The following is a 26,869-nucleotide window of genomic DNA, read 5'->3' as shown; positions in this document are numbered from 1 at the left end:
TGATTTTCTCCTTCATTATATAGACCCAGTTGATACTGAGTAGTGTTGTGCATTCAACGCCTTTTTGGGATTCCTTGACCCCTCCTGATCCAGCCGTGGATCCACAGCACCAGGAAAATCTAAATATGGGGAAGAGGGCTGTCACTAAGCTTATGTTTAAATCCAGCACCTGAATAATATTTCTGGATGTCAGTGCTCTAAAAAAAAATGTTATTTCATGATCAATATTCAATGTCACAAAAAAAGTCAGCAAAATTTAGTGTCAAAGTGAAAGGTTCCAGCCCTGATCCTGTACTAATAAACCTTAATTTCCAGCAAATTAAATATCTGGTCTATGTGTGACAGTCATGTAGCATCACCCACCTGTATGTGTGTATTTATTATTGAATAGTCAGCTTGGTTAAACAGAGATAACTGCAACTGATGCAAAAAAGGGGGGAGAGAGAGATTTCCGATCTTTTGATTCTGAACGGAAGACTCCACAACCTCCATCCAGTTATGACGCCACAAATATTGCTTCCGATCGCAATGACACAGTAGCACATTAAAGCATCTCCCCAACTTTCTGTTTGACAGGATGAACTGCGGTTGTTTGACCTTAACACTGAAGGACCAGCTGGCATCACGCTTGACTGGCACCTTTCCTTCATGAGCAAACGGTCGGCTCATCTATTCAGTCAACAGGCCCCGTGTGTAATGGGTGTGTCTAATAGGTTTAGAGTAATAGGTGGAACTGTTACTCTAAGAGTGGGAAAAAAGACCCACCTATGCAGCTCTTCTTTCAATATATAAGGCTGCAAAGTGAGAGAGGGTGGTTAGATGCAGACACCAGCAATAAGCAGTGGAACTAACAGCGGGTGTTTGGAAAGAAAGAAGAAAAGGTGAGTTGTATCTTGTTGCAGTGGAGAAGGTATTTTACTTTTAGCCGTCAAGTTCTTTTTTCTTGGTTTTTTTTTCTGGGTGGGGGAAATGTTTCTTTGTTTGGTTGAATGTTTTATTTCTTTTTTGTGTGTGTTGTCCCCTGTTACAGGTCACCACCATGAAAAGCATTCACTCCCTGGCTGGCATCCTCCTGGTCCTCGGCTTTGTCCAGAGCAGTTGGCAGGTTCCTCTGCATGATGCTGATGACAGCTTAAGGTACAACGAAACGCTTCTTTAAGATAAAGCTGTTTTTAGCACCCTTGTGTTACTCTTGTGACTAAATCACAAGAACAATTCCATTCAATTTGATCTATATAGCACAGATTCACAACAATAGTTATACTGTAAGGTAAAGACCCTACAGTGATTAAACAGTAGGGGTGTATAAAAAACAGAGAGGGAAAAGAAATGCTTAGTGCATTATGGGAAGCTCCCCAGTATCCTGAGCCTATTGAAACATAATTCAGAGCTAGGTCAACTATAAAATACGTCAAAAAGAAATTAAAAGATATTTTAGAAGATATTTTCCGTATGAGAAAAAGTCTCTCCAACTGAATTAAAAAACAAGAAAAAGCTTTAAAGATTATGCTGAAATGCAATTAAAAACTGTTTTTATTGTAGTGTAAATTCCTACATGACCTGATACTGACTCATAGAACCTATGGTTGATTAACTTTTTAGTGTGACCCTGAAACAAGTGATACATAATGTAGGATTAAAGGGAAGGACAAAGGATACATGTACTATATATGACAATGCTAAGTTTAAGAACAAAGTGCTTCCTTTCGGTTCCCCTTTCTTTTACTTCTCTTTTTTATACTCCTAGTGTTCCTAGAGATTTATATAGATATGTAGAAATATGATATGCTATGGAAAACACTTCAGTGGTACCTACTTTGCTCTCCCTTGCAGTTTTGAATCAGACAACACATTAAATGATGAGCCTGTGGAGTTGTCGAGCATGAAGAGACATTCAGAGGGAACTTTCTCAAATGACTACAGTAAATATCTGGAGGACAGGAAAGCACAGGACTTTGTTCGGTGGCTGATGAACAACAAGAGGAGCGGGTCAGTGTGAAAACAGTGTGAAATTTGTGATAAAAGACACTAGAACTGATCTTTTAAAGTAGCCAAGGATACTAGCAGAGTAGTGTTCAATTGTACAAGTGAAACACGTAATACAACATAGTGCTTAAAGTAGCAGCAGTAAAGGAGTATGCAAGAAAAGCAGCCTAACATCTCATGTATTTATATGCATTTTGGCTCTCAAACTAGGGGCCTGGCCCTTCTAAAGCCTCTGCAGATAAATCAGAGGGGTCATAAGAATAATAATAAAAAGAAGTATTTCTCTATTTGCCTGTCCATTGGCCTTAAACAGGTTATTTCCAAAGCATCTGACACATGTGCCCAGCAAGCCACACATTTTGTGAGGAATTCAGAGCCAGTCTTTAGTGAGTTGATCTTTTATACTTGTAAATGTAAAATCTTACATTTAAAAGCACTAGAGTGTAAATATAAGGTACCTCAAATAAGAAAGCGCCTTTATAATTGACTCATATGTTCCATTAGTATAAAAAAGACATATCAAGTGGTCCGTGTCTGTGTTTTTTAGTGCTGGCGAGAAGCGACATGCAGATGGCACCTTCACCAGTGATGTAAGCTCCTTCCTCAAAGACCAGGCAATCAAAGACTTTGTTGCCAACCTCAAGTCTGGACAAGTCCGAAGAGAGTAGGCCGCCCTTCTTTTCTTCACGTGTATCTCCTCCTACAATACCCAAACCTTCTAAAATGGCCTGCTTGTGTCTGATTCCACCATGATGGGGAGAGCAAAACAGAGAACTCGAGCTAATCAGCTGATTCTTCTTGCTTCTTCAACCTTTTTCCCCCTTTCCACTGCTTTTTTCCCTTAGTGTTTCTTGTGATTGTGCCAAAATAAATCACTTGAACTTTTCCACTGTGTTGATCATATCTTACTCACACTGTGCAATGAGACATGAACCATGCAAAGAGACAATGAAGCAGTTAGGAAATGATTACACCAGAACAATCTTTTCACTTATGATGAAAATAATCATATGAAAAACTGATGATTTCTCCAGTGCAGATCAAATTTTACAGCTAAATTGTCAGGTTTCCGTACTGTGGGGTTACTGACCATTAGGGGGCAGTGTTTACATTGTGTGCCTGTGTACATACTCAGATCTGAAATGGAAAGATGGGGTGAAACATTCAGCAAGAGGCACGTAGATGGAAGCTTCACCAGCGATGTGAACAAGGTACTGGATTCCATGGCCGCCAAGGAATATTTACTCTGGGTCATGACCTCCAAGCCTTCAGGGGAAAGGTAACATCAAATCATCATGGCTGATTTGGCAAATGCTAGAGGTTAAAGGTCTTTTTTATTGACTGAGCATTGCCGTGATTGTAATTTTCTCTCTTTTCAGTAAGAAAAGACAAGCAGATGAATGAGAGTCTGCTCCATGTCGCTCCCTGCATGCTGTAAACAAAGCCATACACAGGAGGAATTGAAAGCCATTCTGCTTTGCATGATGTATTGTCAAAACTATATTTAAGTTTTTCTTTTTTACTTTTTGTGAATGTAAGGCAAAGACACAAAACATATAAAATACTCTTCCGTATAATTTACATTACACAAAAGAAGAAATTCAATTTTACAATTTACAATTTTAAATTATTTTCTATATTTTTAACACGAACACAAAAACGCTCAATCTCAGGTAGACCTATGGAAAGCACATCTAGCTTATGATTGTCATTATATTAATATTCTGCTCTGCAAAATAAAGTTTTCAGTCACTGTTTTTTCAGCTTCAGTCCTGTTTTATATTACAAAGATGAACTTCATAGAAATGTATAGATATGTGGTTGAGGAAGGATCTGGATTCTTTATTCATGTAAACATGCACCGGTAAATGCTGCGAAACATTTGTATTTAAAGGTTAATTAAGTAAAATTATATAAAAAATATTCAGACAAAAACACTTTAAAAGTATTTAAGTATTAAAACTAATTATCACCGTATTGTAATTCTTATAATACTGAACTAGAACATAAAATGACACATCTAGAGAGCTTATTTTTTCCAAGGAACAGTCCAACCTGCAAAACCATTTTTAAAAAATGAATAGAAAAACAGTCAGCACAATGAAAAGCATGAAGAAGTGGTTTAATCTGTAATAATGCTTGATTTGTGTGAGCTCGTAAAAGCTGTACATTTTACACCCACTTCAAAATCTTAATATGTGAAGAAAATATAAGGATAATCGTGTCTGTGAAAACTGTTGGAATTAAAAGAAAACAGTAGCTCAAATATCAAAACACAATGTAACAATGCAGAACATCCCCAAACCCAGCCTCAGAACTGGGTTTGGGGACCATACCCGGTGCTATTCTGGTCAATTAAAACAGGATACAAAGGCTAAATTTCACATGGGCTCGCCAAAATTGGACAACAAAGACTGGAAAAAACATTGACTGGTCTGATAAATCTTGATTGATCTGCTCTAACGTTTGGATGGTAGTGTCAGAATTAGACATAAACATGAAAGTATGGATCCATAGTGCCTTTGCCACTTTGTGTCCCTTGGTACAAATTTAGGATCACTCAACTGCCAGAGCAAACCTGAGTACTGTGTTCATCTTTTTATGGCCACAATGTAGTCATCTTCTTATGGCTGCTTCCACCATCTACTGTGTCAATATGGACCAAACACCCTGAGGAATCTTTTCAATCACAAGGAATTAGGGCAGTTCTGAAGGTAAGACGGAGTGTAACACTGTTCCAGCAAGGTGTAAACGACTGAAGTGACTGGTAAGTGGATTGCTCATATTATGGGGTGCTTGCTTAGCTAACAGCTTAATAATCAAATTCCAAAGAATGTTTTTGTCTTCACCATTATTAAGTGTTGGTTATCTGCAGACATTAGCACAACACAGTTTCTTCCAGATGAAATTAGAAGTTCTTCCCAGCAAACTTCACTCTTATCGTCCACTGAAAGTTTGCCATTCTTCCTGAATGACACCAGTAGCAGCACTTTTTCCAGAGCTGTCACTTTCTGTTCGCCTTACAGCTGCTTCACATTAGGTTTTTCTCTCTTTTTTCCAAAGTGAAGGAGCTGGCAGTTCATAAAAGCAAATGAGTGTGAATACACCTTAATAGTCTCCATGTCTTGTTGGGCTCTGAAGCCTCTGAACTGTAAATGTCTTTGTGCCATTCACTGATGAGTATATATAAAAAGATTAGAGACCAGTGAAAGTGTATGTATAAATGGTGATTCATGCTGACTCTGATTGAACAGAACACTCCAACCTTAAAATGGATCGTAAAAGTTTAACGCCTCATGCCACGCTCCTTTAGCAGTACATCCACATCTTGCAGTAAGGTGGTGCATTTTTGTCCTTATTTCACCCTCTAACATTGGGAGCAGTCCCTAAAGATATAAACGCAGTCACCTTGGAAACAAGGTGCAATAATCACAAACCCAGTGGCCCACTTTTCCACCTGCTTGGTTTGTGCTCAGCTTAATGACAAAATGGAATAAAAAAGAGGAATAGGAGAACAGGTAAAATTACTTTACTGCCTTCTTTTTTTTCCACCGTCACACTGGCCAGCATTTCACTCTTTCCTTTTCACTTTTGATGACCAGTTCAGCCCTCATAACTGCATTCAATCCACTGCTAAAGTAACGACTGTGTGTCTCCATCTGTCTGCTCGTCTTCATCTGCTCGCCTTTTGTTTCTAATCTGTCTCCCTCAGGTATTTCCCCACAAATACTTTCCCCACCTTTCTCCTTTCTATCTCTCCCTCAATCACACTCCCTCCTCCAAACATTCTCTCCTCGCCTTGTTTCTCAGTCACCCTCTCCACACACCTTAGAGCTTAGAGGTTTACAAGCTGTTTTTCTATTTAAAGTTGGCAGCTGCTGCTGAATGCCCAACTTAGAGGGGAAAACAGTGGTATTACCACCTTTGGGTGTAAATCTTTCTCTTCTCTTCTCTTCTCTGCATAATTTTCAGGCAAAGCCAAAATAGTTGGTGAGTAGCTAGAGGGCTGTTAGTCAGACGGAGGGGTAGTTCTCCAGATGCTGACCACTGTCTGCTATAAAGCACAGAGCTGTCTGGCCAGCTGACTTTAATGACTGACGCAGAGATTACATAGGATCAAACGAAAAGGCGCAAACTCCCATTAGTGACATGCTGCAAGCCACAATCACATCTTTCATTGCTTTTCTTTTCTACTCATGTGTACAGACACAAGAAGAGATGCCAAGAAATTATTTGTTGCAGGAGTAATCAGCTGCTTTACATTTTCAGCTTCTGGCTCAGTACCTGTGCACAGGTGGAGAAGTTCAACCTCCAGATATTTTTGCTTGAGAAATTCAACACTGACAAACGTTTTTTAATAGTATCAAGGAAACAATGCGGTGTTCCACAAATATCCTCCTTTAAATACACAAATCATCTGTTATACTTTTGTAAATCCTTAAATCATGTGGTTGGTTTCCACCATTAGTTAATGTCACGGACAAAACTGCTGATTTTAAGGAGCTACAGATGTTTATAAGTTTTGAGAGCCTTTTGGGAAGAAGAAGAAACTTTGGGGTAAAGAGAGAGAGATAGGTGTTGTGATATTTTGATACTACGGTTAGCATTTACAGGATATTGTTTTGTAGTGATATTATACAGGAGAACTGTTACTCAATAAGGCCCATTTACTAGTTGTTTTTCTCTGTCTCTCTGACCCAAGAATTGATGTGTAAGAATCACAGGCTGGTACCCCAAGGTCGAAAATACCACAGAGACGAGACCACTTCCTTACTCCCATCCTCCCTTCCTTATCTTTTAGAAAAGAGCTTGTTAAAGGCCAGGTGGTTTGTTTCAGAATTCACTAATGACAGAACTCTGTATTCTATGTCTAGGAGTGTATTTTGCTGGGATGATCATAAATTGTAGCTGAACTGATAAACTACACAAAGGATACTTCTTTGCTCACAAGGCAGGAAGACGTTTCCTTATTTGGTCTGTACCGGTTTGAACTGAGAACCTGCTGACACACGAACCTTTTTTTCCTCTATATAAGCTGTTGTATACTGAATAAACCTCTGAGTTGATTGTGGGAGAGCAATCTGAACAGTCTCTGTATCACTTTGTTCTCCTAACTGCTCCCGGCGCTGTAACTAACCCGCTGAACGGCATACTTGAGCGTTACTTTGAATAATTAGGAATGTTATAAGGAAAGGACAAAACTCTGCTTATCGGTGCTCACGCCTCGGGGGAAACCCGATCCACGGATGAACCCGGGACGGAGATTTTCCCTTCAATTGGCACTGAGAGAAAGAGCAGACTTTTCTGAAACCACACACACCTCAGCTAAGGAGCTAGCCAAACGCATAAACAACTTCCAGATGACATGGCAAACGGATCATCACATACACAGGCCCCCACACACAATGCATACACAGTTCATGGATGGAATGCCTCTGATTTTAACAGAGGACTCCTGTGGCAGCTGCAGTCACACACACTCCTGAGCCCGAGCACGAGCGACATCAACAAATAAAGCATAACCCCATTCTTTGAGCGAGCTTTGCTTTGTCTAGTAGGTTATGTAACACGAGGAAGCATGCTGGTGTTTTCACATCTTTTCCTTCTTGTAGGGATCTGGAATATTATAAATAAACAGGATCCAGACCTTTTACTTAAGCCTCATCTGTCTGCCAGCCTGCATCTGGCACAACCATAACTCCCTAATATGAGTGAAATCGTGTTGGGTGAAACTTCATAAGGTCCTCCATTTTCTCCACAGTTCCACTCTTCAGCAGCTTTTTTATTAGATTTTGGCTAAGGTAGAAATTTCTCACTCAGAAAGTGAAGGAGAGCAAGGCTGTCCTTCACAAAGGCACCAGGGCTTATTAATAGTAGATTTGCCTTTGTGCAGCCAGGCTGTAAGTGAACCAGCTGTATTTCAGAATGAACCACTGTGACGTAAATCATTGAACCCAAAGCTAGTTCTCTAAAATAAGACTTGCAGTTGTCACAACAGACCTATGGTGGATAAAGAGGACAATGAATGCAGCGGTGGATGAAAAGTAATCCAGTAGCTATGTTTCAGACATATAAGTGACATTGCTTAGTATTCAGGAACTTACCATGTTGCTATATGTGGAAAAGGATGCAGATCTGTTTGAACGCACCAGTGCAGCTATCTTGTTACCTTCTCCAAGGTTTGTCCAAGGTTTATGAGGGTCACAGTGAGCATGGCTAAAACTGCTGGCACTTGAATGTAAACATATTTCATTTTGAAATGACTAACGTAGTTGTTTCTAACAGGACAGCCTCACGTTTCCACCAAACTGCATCTATTTCCTAAACTTAACCATGCGATCTAAACAAAGCTAAACCACAACATGTCACATCATAAAAGAAGTTTATTGTTCAGCGGTGATTTGACAAGCGCCAAATGAGCCGTTAAATCAGAAAATCAGAATCAACGTACACAACGTTTGGGTTGTGTAACAGCAGCTGCAAAAAGTCAAAGCGTAAAGACATTTCTGTTCACAAAAAAACCCCAACCCCATGAACAAGGTATAGTGCACCAGTCAGTCCCTTTAGGCTTTTAAGCTACACTCAACAAAAATATAAACGCAACACCTTTGTTACTGCTCCCATTCCCCATGGGATGGACGTAGAGACCTAAAATTCATTCCAGATACACAATATAACCATCCCTCCCAAACAGTGGTCACAAATCAGTCCAAATGTGTGGTAGTGGGCACATCTGCTATATTGAGATAATCCATCCCACCTCACAGGTGTGCCACATCAGGATGCTGATCTGACATCATGAGTAGTGCACAGGTGTACCTCAGACTGCCCACAACAAAAGGCCACCCTGGAATGTGCAGTTTTGTCTCACAGCAAAATGCCACAGATGCCACAAGCAATGAGGGAGCGTGCAATTGGCATGCTGACAGCAGGAATGTCAACCAGATCTGTCGCCCGTGCATTGAATGTTCATTTCTCAACCATAAGCCGTCTCCACAGGCGTGTCAGAGAATATGGCAGCACATCCAACCGGCCTCACAACCGCAGACCTCGTGTAACCACACCAGCCCAGGACCTCCACATCCAGCAGGTTCACCTCCAAGATCGTCTGAGACCAGCCACCCAGACAGCTGCTGGAACAATTGGTTTGCACAACCAAACAATTTCTGCACAAACTGTCAGAAACCGTCTCAGGGACGCTCAACTGCATGCCCGTCGTCCTCATCGGGGTCTTGACCTGACTCCAGCTCGTCGCCGTAACAGACTTGTGTGGGCAAATGCTCACATTCGATGGCGTCTGGCACGTTGGAGAGGTGTGCGCTTCACGGATGAATCATGGTTCACATTGTTCAGGGCAGATGGCAACTGAGAATGTCCCAGTTCTTGCATGGCCAGCATACTCACCGGACATGTCACCCATTGAGCATGTTCGGGATGTGCTTGACCGGCGTATACGACAGCGTGTACCAGTTCCCACGAATATCCAACAACCTCGCACAGCCATTGAAGTGGAGTGGACCAACATTCCACAGGCCACAATTGACAATCTGATAGACTCCATGCGACGATGTGTTGCACTGCATGAGGCAAATGGTGGTCACACCAGATACTGACCGGTTCTGGGTCCACAGACCCCCAATAGCGCAAAAAACTGCACATTCCAGGGTGGCCTTTTGTTGTGGGCAGTCTGAGGTACACCTGTGCACTACTCATGATGTCAGATCAGCATCCTGATGTGGCACACCTGTGAGGTGGGATGGATTATCTCAATATAGCAGATGTGCCCACTACCACACATTTGGACTGATTTGTGACCACTGTTTGGGAGGGATGGTTATAATGTGTATCTGGAATGAATTTTAGGTCTCTACGTCCATCCCATGGGGAATGGGAGCAGTAACAAAGGTGTTGCGTTTATATTTTTGTTGAGTGTATTTTCCTAAAGCTTAAAAAGGAAATAATAAATTCTAACTTTGGTCCCGTTGGCTTGAAAAACGTGTGTTACTTGCCTCTTGATGAGGTAAATTCGCTCACACACCAGCCGCATGAAGCAGTGCCCCCATAAAATCCCCAAGCATTTAAAATTCATAATGTGTTAACATGTCCCTCAGAAGCACAATAAGCTTTGAGTGCGCTGTGGGAGCCAAGCCACTTCATCCCAGCTATTACTAAGGTCACTACCCCAACATTTGCCTTCTTCTGTAGCTAATCTGGGTTTCCTCTGTCTGCTTTCTAAAACCATTAGTCACCCTATAATCCACCGAATTGTTTGCCATTTCATTTTCATCATTATTAGACCTCTTGAAATGATAATCCTGCGGTTCTGCTGTGAATTCTCTTTGCTCTGGTGTGAAAAGGAAAGAAAAATATTATGTAACAGGAGCCGAAATAGTGTTTTGGAACTTCTTGGAAATAACATGCGCTTCAGGATGGGGAGCATTATTAATTAGCCACAGGAGTTTTAATTCATTTTTAATAAAAGAAAGAAAAGGCTTCTTTGTGCACACAGACACACATAAAAAAATGAACAAAAAAAAATAATCCCCTCTTGCCCCTGCGGGCGGTCTATCCTTCAAGCTCAGGTCCTGTACCAGAGGCCTGGGAGCTTGAAGGCCCTGCGCAGTATCTTAGTTGTTCCCAGGACTTCTGGACAGAGATCTCTGATGTTGTTTCTGGGATGTGTTGATGATTTGTGAACATCATTGTCACTGAGAAAAACTGTGCTTTACCTGCTCGGGAGACAAAAAAAATTGTGAAAAAACTATTTGAACTGATTTACTAAACTAAATCTGCAGGAAGAGCCACATCTGCTCACCAGATCAGTGTGAAAGCATTTGCTTCTGTTTATAAGTCATTCCAGGGTATCAGAGAGACAAAGCTGATCTGGAAAAATATCAATGTTTTTTAAAGCCAAGGGCATAAAAAAATCAACAGCCATGAAGATCAGCTGACTGTCTACGTTACCTTAAAATGTGAAGTTGATGTTTGTCCTGCTGAACTGTTATCCTTCTTTTGGTAAATCTATCAAAAGCCATCAGGGCTTGAAAAGAAATGTGCTGGCATGAAACGAAAGACTTGAAGTGAGCTGTAAAACCAGCGGGGACTGGGATCGATACCGGTCTCTGTGCTGGGCGTCTCTGCTCGTAAACTCAGTAGCGTCTCTCCCACAGTTCTAAGCACTTGCACATATTACACACGCACACTAAAGCGACATAAGCCACTTTTTGTTTCTGTCACAGACTGACATTTATTTTTTCTGCATGGCCACATTTCACATTTCTTCCCAGAGTTTCTAGTGAAAGGAGAAATGTCAAGCAAACAACTGACGCTTTTCAAAACATAAACAAAAATTTGTGCCGCAGGAAAATGAATCATTGCACATCAAAGCATGCGTGAAAATGTACGGTGCATGCTTAATAAATCAAAGGGAAAAAAATTACATGAATGCCAGCTTTGATATCGTTCTTTTTCTAAAAGGTTAGTATTTGCTTACTTCTTACATCTACTGCTGTGTGTATGAACACGCGCTTAAAAGAAAATGATGTAAGACTTATTTAGTGATGTAGGCATGCAGTTTGTGTTCAATACATATTTTACAGTCATATGTCCTTCAAATAAAACCAATTGGCATGAAATTGCTGCATGTGTTTGAGTAAGAGAAAGAGGTGAACAGAAAGCTTCTGCACAGAATATCAGATGACTCTGCAGGTTCAGATTTTCTCAACTGAAGGTTCATTAACGTCCTCAACAGTAGGTGCTTATTGATGGATCAAGAGGAGAAGGGAGGACAGAGGAGGGCAAGAAGGACTGAAGAATGAGAAGATGCATGACAAAGATTTCTGGGGGAGATTAGAGAGGGATTAGAGAGTGCCGCTGCTGAAGAGCAGCTATGATAAAAGAGAAGACAGAGAGGAGTGAAAGGGGAAATATAGGAAAAAAGAAGAGTGATGGATAGATGAAAGCTTACATCTGAGAGAAAGAAAAGGGAATAAATCTTCAGTTTGTTGTTATTTAAGCAGAAAGTCTCCTTGCCTCGAAGAAAGAGCAAAATGTGCACGTGTCCATACAAAATTGGAGTAAATCTCAGCAGCTGTTCAACGCACACACATTGAAAACTTGATTTTATCAATAGTGTAGTTTAAGCAAGCACAAGTATAGATATTTTCAAAAAGGTAACACACTCTCATCTCCAACACATGACTTCTAGAGTTTCTTTTCTTTCTTCTTAAAGTTTCTCAAGGACAAAAAGTGTAAGCTCGGTCTATAACCAGCTGTTTTCTTGTGTACGCAGAATCACTGAGAACTGAGAGTCATTCAGACAAGAGACGGAGAGTGGCCTTCAACATGTACGCTGACTCACAGACAACAGGTACCGGCGGGAGATTGAGAGCTAATTCTTTGGCAGACATTTTCAAACCGCGAGAGTTTAAATATCAGCTGAAAGCAAAAGTGCAGGCAGATCCTGGCCAGTATTATAAAACTATCAGTACGCTCGTTATTGCTATTTGACTTGCTGATTTAGCAGCCTTACTAATGGCTGTGACTAAAATTTTAAAGACTCAAGGTAAATCCTTTAGCGCCCAATAAAGATGTTACCTCAGAGATTTTATTCCTTTGCAGACTCGTAACTCAGAAAACTTTAAACTCCAAGGCATGAGGCTGAGACATAATTTTAGACGCAGTGTGTTTTGTCTTTGTATGGTGTCCATTGCTTTTAAGAACACATCTGCTTGGAAATAATAGAAAAAAGATGGTCCTTTTAACTTTGTCTAAGTCATCCAGCGATGCTGTCTAGACATCCTTGGCTACAGTAGTAATAATAGTTAATTACAAAAATACTTAATTACAGATACTTTATTCAATGGAATAATAGAAGCAAATAAAGACAGGGCTCAAGTCTGGACCCAAAGCTAAATAAAAATCACTCCGTGCACCATAATAATTCCTGTTTGTCGGGTCGCGGAGTGTGGGAGTGCCTACTGGGGTCAGCGGGGGAGCTGGCCCCAGGGAGGGGTTACCTGCCCCTCCCTTCCTTCCCTCCCCATCTCCAGCTGCCTCCCTCTTCCCGCTCCACCACAACCACCCACACATGCAGGGCCTTGGAGTAGGGGTATGTCACCAGGGTGCAGAGGAGGCTACCCCCCCCCCCCCCCCCGTCCCCTTCCGGCTGCCTCTACCTCAATTTTATCCCACAACTTAGACATTCACATTATTCACACTCTCATTACACATACATATAGGATCTTGGGGGTGGGCACAATCACGGAGTCCATATTACCATCAGGGTGTACACCTCACCCCTGGCGTCGTTGCCCACCTCTCAATTTTAAATACACTTAGACATTGAGGGCTATCAGGAGGGACTATGCGCTTACCTGCTGCTCCTTGGCAGGTAGCTCCATGCCCTCCTGGGTTTTAATTGCACCTTAGAACACACATGCATCAACACTACAATGAGCGGGTGGAGGGAGGTTTGGAGTCTTCTCCCACCCCCATTCTCTGCGGCCTGCTGGAGCGGGAGGGCTAGGAGGAGTTGGCCGTCCGGCTGCGGTCTGGAGTGTGGGGCCTCCCTGCTGCTACGGAGTCGGGGCGGTCTGCCTCTCCCCACCGCAGGGAAAAGGGTAACACCACCTGGGTCTGGGTGCAATTCCCCCCTCCAGGGGCAAGGGTACCTAGACCCGGTTTGTAGAGTACGCTTGGGGAGTGTGATCGTGTGTACAGCGTCTCTTTATGTCTGTCTCCACGTTGGTTGAGTGTGGAGTGAGTGCATATGAGAGCATGAGGGGGGGAATGGATGTTTGTGTCTGTGTGTGCCTGTATGTCTGTGTCTATATGTCAGGTTGGGTATCAGACGTCACCTCTCTGGGGACACCTCAGGCCCTCCAAGGTTTGGAGGCCTATCTCCACCCACCACCACTTCCCCTGCCAGTGGCGGACTCCCTCGGGTGTCGGTGCGTTGGTGGTTCTTTGTGTCTGGGGGTGGGCGTCCAGGTACACACTGGCTCACTCCTTGGCGGCCGCTTATCGGGGCCTGGAACCTGGGGCTCGCTCGGACCACCTCGGAGATGGGGTGCCCCCGGCCTCTCGGCCTGGGGCTCGGTCACTCAGGCACAGCTGGCTGCCGGCGGAGCTCACGGGCGCGTCACTGCAACTCCCCTTGGCTTCTGCTCCGCGGCTGCTGAGTGAACCCTCATCTGGGACTCTCCTCAGCTCTTACTGGGACAGTGGCGCGGCTGCCCCCCTGTTGGTCTTCCATGGTCTCTTGTGTTCTGGGGGCCTCTGGATGTCTGGAGTTTTGATCTCCTCCATACCTGCTTCATATCCTGGAGGACGGGGCTGTGGCCCCCCCACACTCCCTAGCAGATCGTTACATGGAGAAACCTTTGGAATACAAGCACGCTGCTCCACACAGGTATGCACACGGGTGTTCACTGCTCGTAGACTTAAATTACACCTTTCTTGTCTACTACTTCGAAGCACATCTGTCCTGCGTGCTGCACATCAACATTGAATATTTAGTATTTACTGCTGTTTACACTTAGCTAGATTAATGCGATGGTGTTGAATGATTTTATCTCGCTGACTCTTACAAACAAGTGCTAGTGTCAGTTATGGCTGTTCATTTCTCCAGGCCACTGATGACACTAAAGCTCATTACACCGCCACTTTAAAAAGGTTCACACAACCGAAGAGTTGCGGGCTGAAAAAGAAGCCACAAAAAAAGAGAAAAAACGCGTCAGGTTTGCAACGCTCCCCACACTCCACGGGAGTGACAGGTGCTGGGAGCACACAATCCCACTAAAGAGAGAGAGAGTGCAGGACGAACAAAGGGTAAGTCGGGAGTGGGGTGAGGCTGGCAGTACTGATCGGGTTGGTTTCTTCCGTTGTCAGCAACGGAGCAGCTCGGAACAAACAGCACCTAAAACGGAATGCCTGTTTGTTAATAAATCAAATAGGGGGGTGTCTGTAGCTAAAGGCTCACCAGCTAAGAATTTAATCCCACCCCTGCCTCCTCTTCCTGTTAAACCACAGAAAACACAGCGTGCCCCCATTATTAAAAAGCAATACAAGGTTCTGGCACCTTACGCACCAAGCATGTTAGAGAAGTGGGACATAAATACGAATAAGAATTTACTCCCACCCCTGCCTCCTATTCCTGTTAAACCACAGAAAACACTGCGTGCCCCCATTATTAAAAAACAACACAAGATTATTGCACCTTGGGCACCACGCTTATAAGAGACATGGAAATATTAACAGCAGTAAAATATAAATTACACCCCCCCAACCGGTTGCAGCAGATAGCCGCCCCTCCCTGAGCCTGGATCTGCTGGAGGTTTCTTCCTGTTCAAAGGGAGTTTTTCCTCCCCACTGTCGCCATGTGCTTGCTCATAGGGGATCATTTGATTGTTGGGGTTTTTTTTTTCACAACAACAGTTGTGAAAATATAACTGTTGTTGTGAAAATATTCACAACAACAGTTATATTGCAAAGTCTTCACCATCCATCAGCCATTACAATACAAATAATAAAAATCTTGAAATACATAAAAATGTTGATGTTTGATTTTGTTTACTTTAGTTTTGTTTACTACTACTTGTCTGATAGTGATTGTCTGAGTAGATAAAACAGTGGTCCTGTACCACCAACATCATTATGGAGATGTGTGAGAATGACTGGGAGACAGACTGGAGGACTACTGTGAAATCAGAAAAAGCAGAGTGGGGAGGTACTTCCTGTACATTGCTTCTCCAGCTGTGTAAATTACATTTTTCTCAGCAGCAACAGCTTTGGGGTTAGGAGAATGCCAGGACCAGTCAGTGCACAATTACCAATTCATCAGCTGCATAACAGCAGCTGGAGCCTCACAGCTGGAGCGCACTGTACTGAGTGAAACATTTTCACACTTCGGCGGCTCCGCTCTTTGTGTTTGTCTTTTTTGCGCTAGATTCTGAAGCTGTAGGAATGATCTATCTTCAAACAACATTGACTGAACCAGCAGCAAAAGAAGATCCAAACTAGCTTCACGTTTCGCTTCACATCAACATTAAATAAACACCTTAAATTTCCTCTTACTTTTGCTGTTTTAACTCCACCATGATAAAAAATCACACGTCATGCAGAGCTCTCCGTCTCTCTCTCTCAGGAATAGATTCCCATAAAAAAAGTCTGTTTTCTGCGTTATTCGCTTGCTTATTACCCACCAGGCTACCGTTGTTTACAGCGCTGTCTGCCACTGCTTTTTGTTTTTTAAATTTCCAACACGAAAGCCTAATTTCTTCACTTCAATACTGAACAAATGTATCTACTGCAGAATATTTTTAAGGTTATCTGCTATAAAATCCCAGGCAAGGAAAATCTCCTTCATGTTTTTCTGTTTTATCCTCAGTTACTTTGACACAAAGGCATCTGCTGAGTGTCAGCTTTGTTTTTATAGATGTAAAAATAAGGATATGTACTGATAAGTGATCAGAAATACAATATTTCTGACTGTATGGGGCAAAATTTCCCTGATTCAAATATAATCACCGAAATTCAAAAATTGCGGTTTTAATTTTCGCAAATGGAGCTCAATGACTCATTAACTGACGCTACTTATCAGCCAATCGGTGGCATGCAGTCTGACGACGTCACAGTGTAGTAGCTGATCAGAATGCTTGGAATCCCGGGCTGTGAACTACTATGACCTAATGGAGAACCCAGAAAAGCATTCAGGATTTTCAGACAGAGCAGAATCATGGTTCCATCAATTGTTTGATGTTCATTTTATGAAATGCTGTTTTAGCTTTATGATCTCACTACCACAAATAACAGAATTCAAACTATCCGCAAACTGTCTCATGACTCCACAGAATATTTTCCCTAAGTACTTGAGGATCATCTATCTGTTTTTTTGGAAAACTTAAGGGGAGGTGTTATGACCCGGCTCGAGGCTGCAACATAAAAAATGAGACGAATATCAGAGTGTAAGTGAGAAGAGGTTTTAGCCTAAAGTGACATCCCAGGTTGGCTCAAATGGCTGTTGCCACAAAGGCAAAGACTAGTGAGCTTCCTGAATAGCCTGCCACAGGTATGCGTTTATTTATACCTTACTAGGTGTGGCCAATTAGCAACAGCTGAACACATTGAGGAGATTAGGGGCTGCAGAGGGGCGTAACACCACCTCACTCAAAAGGGTTCCTCTAGGACCCCTAAATTTATTAAGCCGAAGCCAAAACTTGAGCAGTTTATTACCTGCTCTCCTGACACAAAACTAAATACTCGCAATTCTTAGGTTGGCATCTTTAAGCAAGGATGCACCTGCATTAGGATTTAAAGTTGCCACACTGAATGCACAAAGACTAACATGTGCACTGTAACAAAAAAATAATTTCCCCCAGGGATCAATAAAGTATTCTGATTCTGATTCTGATACTGGAGGAACAACATTTGTCTCCTATATATGATACACCTATATATGCACTGTCAAAGATACTTGTCTTTGAGTGAAGATTTAAGGTGATAAGACATATAAATAACTGCAACTTGAATCTGTACTGAGGCTCAGTATTTGACACAGTTCATGTTCACTGCTGTAATAGCTAATAATGATTAATATAATAACTATAATATTGGCCATATTATACTTACATTACCAAAGTGATATGACTTTAGTCTCATGAACAACATTAGCTAATTGTTATTTACTAACTAATCTTAAATGACTGTTCAGTACAGAAATGAAGCCCAAAAATCATGTTTTACTGTCCTGTGGTCTCAGCCTCAGATACTTATCAAATCACACAAAGCTCTTGTAGAAACAAACAAATGAACAAAATATGTTCTCCTTCATTTCTGTCAAACAAAGTTGTATGACACGTTTCCAGCGGTTAGTATCATGGTTGCTAGGCAACCTGGGAAGCGCGACGGAGACTAGACCGTCCCATTTCGCAAGCCTCTCACTTCAGCACTTCTCGTAGTACGTAGTACGCGTAGTGCGCGTACTTCAAGCGTGCAGACCCTGCCACAGCCTGAGAACCATCACAGACAACAGAGTCGGGGGCGGGGCTTAAGCTCGGACAGATCAAAGGCCTTTACAACGTCACAACAAAGGCCTTTGCAACGTCACAACAAAGGTGCTTCGAAGGAGCTTCCAAATAGCATAAATAGAGCCTTGGCGACACTCTACACCAGTGAACTCCAAAGTTGGTCCGTCTAAAGTATCGCTGAGTCTAAAATACCGCTGAAAGTCAACCTTTATTAAATATGTCTCACATTTATGCTAGAGCTAACGATCGCGTTTCCCGTGCAAAGGTTTGCACAACTGAAGAGTTGTCGGCTGAAAAAGAAGCCACAAAAAAAGAGAAAAAACGCGTCAGGTTTGCAACGCTCCCCACACTCCACGGGAGTGACAGGTGCTGGGAGCACATAATCCCACTAAAGAGAGAGAGAGTGCAGGACGAACAAAGGGTGAGTCGGGAGTGTGGTGAGGCTGGCAGTACTGATCGGGTTGGTTTCTTCCGTTGTCAGCAACGGAGCAGCTCGGAACAAACAGCACCTAAAACGGAATGCCTGTTTGTTAATAAATCAAATAGGGGGGTGTCTGTAGCTAAAGGCTCACCAGCTAAGAATTTAATCCCACCCCTGCCTCCTCTTCCTGTTAAACCACAGAAAACACAGCGTGCCCCCATTATTAAAAAGGTTCGCACAACTGAAGAATTGCGGGCTGAAAACGAAGCCGCAAAAAAAGAGAAAAAACGCGTCAGGTTTGCAACGCTCCCCACACTCCACGGGAGTGACAGGTGCTGGGAGCACACAATCCCACTAAAGAGAGAGAGACTGCAGGACGAACAAAGGGTGAGTCGGGAGTGTGGTGAGGCTGGCAGTACTGATCGGGTTGGTTTCTTCCGTTGTCAGCAACGGAGCAGCTCGGAACAAACAGCACCTAAAACGGAATGCCTGTTTGTTAATAAATCAAATAGGGGGGTGTCTGTAGCTAAAGGCTCACCAGCTAAGAATTTACTCCCACCCCTGCCTCCTCTTCCTGTTAAACCACAGAAAACACAGCGTGCCCCCATTATTAAAAAGGTTCGCACAACTGAAGAATTGCGGGCTGAAAAAGAAGCCACAAAAAAAGAGAAAAAACGCGTCAGGTTTGCAACGCTCCCCACACTCCACGGGAGTGACAGGTGCTGGGAGCACACAATCCCACTAAAGAGAGAGAGACTGCAGGACGAACAAAGGGTGAGTCGGGAGTGTGGTGAGGCTGGCAGTACTGATCGGGTTGGTTTCTTCCGTTGTCAGCAACGGAGCAGCTCGGAACAAACAGCACCTAAAACGGAATGCCTGTTTGTTAATAAATCAAATAGGGGGGTGTCTGTAGCTAAAGGCTCACCAGCTAAGAATTTAATCCCACCCCTGCCTCCTCTTCCTGTTAAACCACAGAAAACACTGCGTGCCCCCATTATTAAAAAGCAATACAAGGTTCTGGCACCTTACGCACCAAGCATGTTAGAGAAGTGGGACATAAATACGAATAAGAATTTAATCCCACCCCTGCCTCCTCTTCCTGTTAAACCACAGAAAACACAGCGTGCCCCCATTATTAAAAAGCAATACAAGGTTCTGGCACCTTACGCACCAAGCATGTTAGAGAAGTGGGACATAAATACGAATAAGAATTTAATCCCACCCCTGCCTCCTCTTTCTGTTAAACCACAGAAAACACAGCGTGCCCCCATTATTAAAAAACAACACAAGATTATTGCACCTTGGGCACCACGCTTATAAGAGACATGGAAATATTAACAGCAGTAAAATATAAATTACAGCCCCCCAACCGGTTGCAGCAGATAGCCGCCCCTCCCTGAGCCTGGATCTGCTGGAGGTTTCTTCCTGTTCAAAGGGAGTTTTTCCTCCCCACTGTCGCCATGTGCTTGCTCATAGGGGATCATTTGATTGTTGGGGGGGTTTTTTTCACAACAACAGTTGTGAAAATATAACTGTTGTTGTGAAAATATTCACAACAACAGTTATATTGCAAAGTCTTCACCATCCATCAGCCATTACAATACAAATAATAAAAATCTTGAAATACATAAAAATGTTGATGTTTGATTTTGTTTACTTTAGTTTTGTTTACTACTACTTGTCTGATAGTGATTGTCTGAGTAGATAAAACAGTGGTCCTGTACCACCAACATCATTATGGAGATGTGTGAGAATGACTGGGAGACAGACTGGAGGACTACTGTGAAATCAGAAAAAGCAGAGTGGGGAGGTACTTCCTGTACATTGCTTCTCCAGCTGTGTAAATTACATTTTTCTCAGCAGCAACAGCTTTGGGGTTAGGAGAATGCCAGGACCAGTCAGTGCACAATTACCAATTCATCAGCTGCATAACAGCAGCTGGAGCCTCACAGCTGGAGCGCACTGTACTGAGTGAAACATTTTCACACTTCGGCGGCTCCGCTCTTTGTGTTTGTCTTTTTTGCGCTAGATTCTGAAGCTGTAGGAATGATCTATCTTCAAACAACATTGACTGAACCAGCAGCAAAAGAAGATCCAAACTAGCTTCACGTTTCGCTTCACATCAACATTAAATAAACACCTTAAATTTCCTCTTACTTTTGCTGTTTTAACTCCACCATGATAAAAAATCACACGTCATGCAGAGCTCTCCGTCTCTCTCTCTCAGGAATAGATTCCCATAAAAAAAGTCTGTTTTCTGCGTTATTCGCTTGCTTATTACCCACCAGGCTACCGTTGTTTACAGCGCTGTCTGCCACTGCTTTTTGTTTTTTAAATTTCCAACACGAAAGCCTAATTTCTTCACTTCAATACTGAACAAATGTATCTACTGCAGAATATTTTTAAGGTTATCTGCTATAAAATCCCAGGCAAGGAAAATCTCCTTCATGTTTTTCTGTTTTATCCTCAGTTACTTTGACACAAAGGCATCTGCTGAGTGTCAGCTTTGTTTTTATAGATGTAAAAATAAGGATATGTACTGATAAGTGATCAGAAATACAATATTTCTGACTGTATGGGGCAAAATTTCCCTGATTCAAATATAATCACCGAAATTCAAAAATTGCGGTTTTAATTTTCGCAAATGGAGCTCAATGACTCATTAACTGACGCTACTTATCAGCCAATCGGTGGCATGCAGTCTGACGACGTCACAGTGTAGTAGCTGATCAGAATGCTTGGAATCCCGGGCTGTGAACTACTATGACCTAATGGAGAACCCAGAAAAGCATTCAGGATTTTCAGACAGAGCAGAATCATGGTTCCATCAATTGTTTGATGTTCATTTTATGAAATGCTGTTTTAGCTTTATGATCTCACTACCACAAATAACAGAATTCAAACTATCCGCAAACTGTCTCATGACTCCACAGAATATTTTCCCTAAGTACTTGAGGATCATCTATCTGTTTTTTTGGAAAACTTAAGGGGAGGTGTTATGACCCGGCTCGAGGCTGCAACATAAAAAATGAGACGAATATCAGAGTGTAAGTGAGAAGAGGTTTTAGCCTAAAGTGACATCCCAGGTTGGCTCAAATGGCTGTTGCCACAAAGGCAAAGACTAGTGAGCTTCCTGAATAGCCTGCCACAGGTATGCGTTTATTTATACCTTACTAGGTGTGGCCAATTAGCAACAGCTGAACACATTGAGGAGATTAGGGGCTGCAGAGGGGCGTAACACCACCTCACTCAAAAGGGTTCCTCTAGGACCCCTAAATTTATTAAGCCGAAGCCAAAACTTGAGCAGTTTATTACCTGCTCTCCTGACACAAAACTAAATACTCGCAATTCTTAGGTTGGCATCTTTAAGCAAGGATGCACCTGCATTAGGATTTAAAGTTGCCACACTGAATGCACAAAGACTAACATGTGCACTGTAACAAAAAAATAATTTCCCCCAGGGATCAATAAAGTATTCTGATTCTGATTCTGATACTGGAGGAACAACATTTGTCTCCTATATATGATACACCTATATATGCACTGTCAAAGATACTTGTCTTTGAGTGAAGATTTAAGGTGATAAGACATATAAATAACTGCAACTTGAATCTGTACTGAGGCTCAGTATTTGACACAGTTCATGTTCACTGCTGTAATAGCTAATAATGATTAATATAATAACTATAATATTGGCCATATTATACTTACATTACCAAAGTGATATGACTTTAGTCTCATGAACAACATTAGCTAATTGTTATTTACTAACTAATCTTAAATGACTGTTCAGTACAGAAATGAAGCCCAAAAATCATGTTTTACTGTCCTGTGGTCTCAGCCTCAGATACTTATCAAATCACACAAAGCTCTTGTAGAAACAAACAAATGAACAAAATATGTTCTCCTTCATTTCTGTCAAACAAAGTTGTATGACACGTTTCCAGCGGTTAGTATCATGGTTGCTAGGCAACCTGGGAAGCGCGACGGAGACTAGACCGTCCCATTTCGCAAGCCTCTCACTTCAGCACTTCTCGTAGTACGTAGTACGCGTAGTGCGCGTACTTCAAGCGTGCAGACCCTGCCACAGCCTGAGAACCATCACAGACAACAGAGTCGGGGGCGGGGCTTAAGCTCGGACAGATCAAAGGCCTTTACAACGTCACAACAAAGGCCTTTGCAACGTCACAACAAAGGTGCTTCGAAGGAGCTTCCAAATAGCATAAATAGAGCCTTGGCGACACTCTACACCAGTGAACTCCAAAGTTGGTCCGTCTAAAGTATCGCTGAGTCTAAAATACCGCTGAAAGTCAACCTTTATTAAATATGTCTCACATTTATGCTAGAGCTAACGATCGCGTTTCCCGTGCAAAGGTTTGCACAACTGAAGAGTTGTCGGCTGAAAAAGAAGCCACAAAAAAAGAGAAAAAACGCGTCAGGTTTGCAACGCTCCCCACACTCCACGGGAGTGACAGGTGCTGGGAGCACATAATCCCACTAAAGAGAGAGAGAGTGCAGGACGAACAAAGGGTGAGTCGGGAGTGTGGTGAGGCTGGCAGTACTGATCGGGTTGGTTTCTTCCGTTGTCAGCAACGGAGCAGCTCGGAACAAACAGCACCTAAAACGGAATGCCTGTTTGTTAATAAATCAAATAGGGGGGTGTCTGTAGCTAAAGGCTCACCAGCTAAGAATTTAATCCCACCCCTGCCTCCTCTTCCTGTTAAACCACAGAAAACACAGCGTGCCCCCATTATTAAAAAGGTTCGCACAACTGAAGAATTGCGGGCTGAAAACGAAGCCGCAAAAAAAGAGAAAAAACGCGTCAGGTTTGCAACGCTCCCCACACTCCACGGGAGTGACAGGTGCTGGGAGCACACAATCCCACTAAAGAGAGAGAGAGTGCAGGACGAACAAAGGGTGAGTCGGGAGTGTGGTGAGGCTGGCAGTACTGATCGGGTTGGTTTCTTCCGTTGTCAGCAACGGAGCAGCTCGGAACAAACAGCACCTAAAACGGAATGCCTGTTTGTTAATAAATCAAATAGGGGGGTGTCTGTAGCTAAAGGCTCACCAGCTAAGAATTTACTCCCACCCCTGCCTCCTCTTCCTGTTAAACCACAGAAAACACAGCGTGCCCCCATTATTAAAAAGGTTCGCACAACTGAAGAATTGCGGGCTGAAAACGAAGCCGCAAAAAAAGAGAAAAAACGCGTCAGGTTTGCAACGCTCCCCACACTCCACGGGAGTGACAGGTGCTGGGAGCACACAATCCCACTAAAGAGAGAGAGACTGCAGGACGAACAAAGGGTGAGTCGGGAGTGTGGTGAGGCTGGCAGTACTGATCGGGTTGGTTTCTTCCGTTGTCAGCAACGGAGCAGCTCGGAACAAACAGCACCTAAAACGGAATGCCTGTTTGTTAATAAATCAAATAGGGGGGTGTCTGTAGCTAAAGGCTCACCAGCTAAGAATTTACTCCCACCCCTGCCTCCTCTTCCTGTTAAACCACAGAAAACACAGCGTGCCCCCATTATTAAAAAGGTTCGCACAACTGAAGAATTGCGGGCTGAAAAAGAAGCCACAAAAAAAGAGAAAAAACGCGTCAGGTGCATGTTGGAATGCATGCCTGACCACATGGCTGATTACGTGTCTGTATGTCTGTATTTGAACATGTATACTTTAAAGTGTGCATTTTATCCAAACTGTGACGTGCTACGTAACTCTGTGTCTTGAAAAGTGCTATACAAACACACTTATTGTTATGAAGTGATAGTTTTCAGGCGCAACGTTTCTTTGTCGTTCCTAGGAAGCTAAATTAAGGTTCCACTTAGTTTGCCAACTAACAGCACATGATCTGTGGATGGTCTGCGTACTGTCTCACTGCTCAGACACACAGCAGAACACACTGTTAACGCTGTGTCTGCCAAGGAAGTTCACACGGCGTTACTGACAGATTGACTGAGGTGTGTCTCTGGTTGTTGTTTTTTTTCTCAAAGAGCTGTTAGTAGTAATAGCCAAGCCCCTCAATAAGCCAGAATGAGCCTCTTTCTTAAGGACTGCAAAATGTACATTGATTTATTTTGGATAAGAAATATTTCTCCAACTCATAATCAGTCAGCACCCAGACCTCCATGTTGATGTAACACTGGTTACAAATGCTCTGAAAAATCCAGAATAAGTCAAAGGTTGCTTTTATGAATGAGACTCTGAGTGTTAAGGACCTTCAAACATCTCTTACTTCACTGGGATTGTACTTCATGAAAATATGGTCTGGTGTTTGTTTTAAATTATAAATATTATAATATTATTAAAAAATAAATATAGTAACAGTATTTCCAGATTTTAAATAAACAAACAAAAATGGGCACTTTTCTTCTTTGTCATTGTGATTTTTATCACTTGTTTGCCTTTGGCATTGGCCTTTGTTTGCCTGAACACTGGCACTGTCACAAGAATAACTGGTGCCGAGTAAAGTTTATCCCATTCTAAAAAATATATAAACTTTAAAAAAAAAACTATAAATATATAAAATAGAGGAGCCACATCAACCTTAACTCTGTCCTCGAGACCTTCATTTTTTGTCTTGCGTTGATTCTGTGAGATAAAACAGAAGAGCAGGAGAAAGGGAAAAAATGTTAAATCCAAATCATGTCTCACCCAGCAGGTTCAGCTGAAGTGAACTTCAGCTTATCTGTATTGGCACAAATGAAGCTGATGTACTGAAAGCCTTCAGCTGGTGGGCTATTTCATATCGTACAGTGTGCAACAATAACAAAAAAAAGCAGGACGAGCACATCCTGTAGGATCTGTGTTGCTGTTTAATACTGTTGTCTAAAAAACAAACAGCGATTCACATCACAGGTGATATCTGACTACTTTACTTGATAGTGACATTTGCTGTTAAAAGCACACAAACTATGGATAAAAAAAGCCTATTTAATGTGAATTATTATGCTAATTTCTACCTCAGTATTTTTATTCTTTGAATGATTCAGTTTAAAATAATCCTTAATCTTATTTAATTCATTTAGTGTCTGAAACATACAGCTTTAGCTCGCTACTATCTCTTTAGGTTAACTTTTTTCCTGATTGGCTAGCCCCGGCAAGCAAAAGTTATGCACAGCGATTGGGTGTGGCTGTGTTTTTCCTCAGAGCCCAAGCTCTGTATCTGAGATGGTCATAATGAGGATATCAGCTCACTTTGACACACCATACAGAACCTAGAGTAGAAAAAAAGCCTGAGTATAAATATGATAGCAGAAAGCCTAAAGCATAATAGGGTACCCTTTAATGGCAAACAGGAAGAGAGTTATTTTTAGTGGGTTACAGTTCGCTGAGCTGTCTCTGCAAAGCATATGTGCTGGTGGTTATTGTGAATCGGGCTGAAGTGTGTATCAGACTCCAACCCAAAAAACGAATAGTTTGTTTTTATTGGTCAAAGAAGATAAAGGATTGCTGGATTAGATACTCCCCACAGTGCTCTTTGCGCTAAGAAGTTCTTCTTGTTTTACAAATACTACAAAGTGTGCAAATACCAGGCCTTGTGTACTCTGCTCTGGTTTGCTGTCACAGTTTGCAGAATCACTTCAGACTGTCAGATTGGCCGTGGGAGGGATTTACAGTACAGTGCAATCAGTACAAAGTGTCGACATGGATGGCTTTCTTTTCTTTTTTCTTTTTTGAAAGATCTGTTTTCCATTCCAACTGTGGGCTATCCCAATGTGAGTCACCTACTGTAAACAGCTTAACTGTATGCATGACATTCTTGGCCATGGTTTTGTTGCTATAACACTGTCTTTCTCTTGTCTATAGAATAATAACAATGATAAATCACTTTAAGAGATGGAATAAGAACTAATCCTTCTTCCACCATGTCTCCTTCTCATTCTTTCTCTGGATGTGGGTCTCGTCTTTCCAGCCGATGGCTGGGATGGAAGAGCTTCTCTCCATTGATGCTTATTTTTAAATGTGGCTGTATCGTCATCTTATGAGAATCTTGTCAACTCCTTTTTCTTGTTTGCTCTTGCAAACAGCATCCCTTCCTTTCCTGTCAGCACTACAACCAGGAGGTATTCAACTCTGATAAGTGAAGGGAAAGGTTTTTGAAAAGCTGTCTTAACCCTCTTCAGCCAGTCATGTGACATTTTTCCTCAACTTCTCTCTTTGTCTTCCTCTTCCTCTTTCCTCCCTGTGAAGACGGTTGAATTGAGACTGTGTGAGTCCATATGAGTAATGGTATCAGATCTCTGTTATCTGACAACATGATTTGAGTCTGTAGAAACCACAAAGGACTGGTTGCTATGTGTCACTGAAAGGCGCTCGCATTGTAGGAAGTACGTCAGAGAAGGATACAGTGAAGGAGAGGATGAAAGGCCAGAAGAGATTCTCTCCTTTATTTGTGTTCGTTTTATGCAAGTCTTGATCTGTTCATAGTTAACAA

General features: G+C 42.3%; 2 protein-coding genes and 1 long non-coding RNA gene across 3 annotated transcripts; 2 read left to right on the top strand and 1 right to left on the bottom strand.

Moving 5' to 3' along the window:
- The first annotated feature begins 245 nt into the window (after nt 1-245).
- On the top strand, nt 246-3,525 carry LOC113016425 (glucagon-1-like). The gene is made up of 6 exons (XM_026159253.1): nt 246-881; nt 1,031-1,137; nt 1,834-1,989; nt 2,534-2,650; nt 3,122-3,265; nt 3,366-3,525. Exons 2-6 carry the CDS (start codon nt 1,040-1,042, stop codon nt 3,388-3,390), a joined length of 540 nt encoding a protein of 179 aa, XP_026015038.1. The 5' UTR covers nt 246-881; nt 1,031-1,039; the 3' UTR covers nt 3,391-3,525.
- A 7,085-nt stretch (nt 3,526-10,610) lies between these two features.
- On the bottom strand, nt 10,611-11,100 carry LOC113015670 (uncharacterized). Its single transcript, XR_003271141.1, has 3 exons — nt 10,951-11,100; nt 10,802-10,869; nt 10,611-10,715 (listed from the first exon to the last, which is right to left on the bottom strand). It is a non-coding gene; the product is annotated as an uncharacterized LOC113015670 (long non-coding RNA).
- A 6,791-nt stretch (nt 11,101-17,891) lies between these two features.
- Nucleotides 17,892-26,519, top strand: LOC113016544 (uncharacterized). The gene is made up of 3 exons (XM_026159445.1): nt 17,892-19,053; nt 19,441-19,674; nt 26,463-26,519. Exons 1-3 carry the CDS (start codon nt 18,232-18,234, stop codon nt 26,517-26,519), a joined length of 1,113 nt encoding a protein of 370 aa, XP_026015230.1. The 5' UTR covers nt 17,892-18,231.
- The last annotated feature ends 350 nt before the right edge of the window (nt 26,520-26,869 follow it).

The sequence above is a fragment of the Astatotilapia calliptera genome, chromosome 23, assembly GCF_900246225.1.
Source record: "Astatotilapia calliptera chromosome 23, fAstCal1.2, whole genome shotgun sequence".
Taxonomy (NCBI): Eukaryota; Metazoa; Chordata; class Actinopteri; order Cichliformes; family Cichlidae; genus Astatotilapia; species Astatotilapia calliptera.
Note: the sequence above shows the minus strand (reverse complement) of the source record. Positions and strands in the feature narration are given on the sequence as shown.

What these genes read in the sequence shown, in the direction of transcription:
- LOC113016425 (XM_026159253.1), top strand. Translation starts at nt 1,040, where the DNA reads ATGAAAAGCATTCACTCCCTGGCTGGCATCCTCCTGGTCCTCGGCTTT. An exon ending in GATGCTGATGACAGCTTAAG is followed by an intron (nt 1,138 to 1,833) that starts GTACAACGAAAC and finishes TCTCCCTTGCAG; the next exon opens with TTTTGAATCAGACAACACAT. An exon ending in TCTGGACAAGTCCGAAGAGA is followed by an intron (nt 2,651 to 3,121) that starts GTAGGCCGCCCT and finishes GTACATACTCAG; the next exon opens with ATCTGAAATGGAAAGATGGG.
- LOC113016544 (XM_026159445.1), top strand. Translation starts at nt 18,232, where the DNA reads ATGTCTCACATTTATGCTAGAGCTAACGATCGCGTTTCCCGTGCAAAG. An exon ending in GTGCCCCCATTATTAAAAAG is followed by an intron (nt 19,054 to 19,440) that starts GTTCGCACAACT and finishes ATTATTAAAAAG; the next exon opens with CAATACAAGGTTCTGGCACC. An exon ending in CACCCCTGCCTCCTCTTTCT is followed by an intron (nt 19,675 to 26,462) that starts GTTAAACCACAG and finishes TCTTGCAAACAG; the next exon opens with CATCCCTTCCTTTCCTGTCA.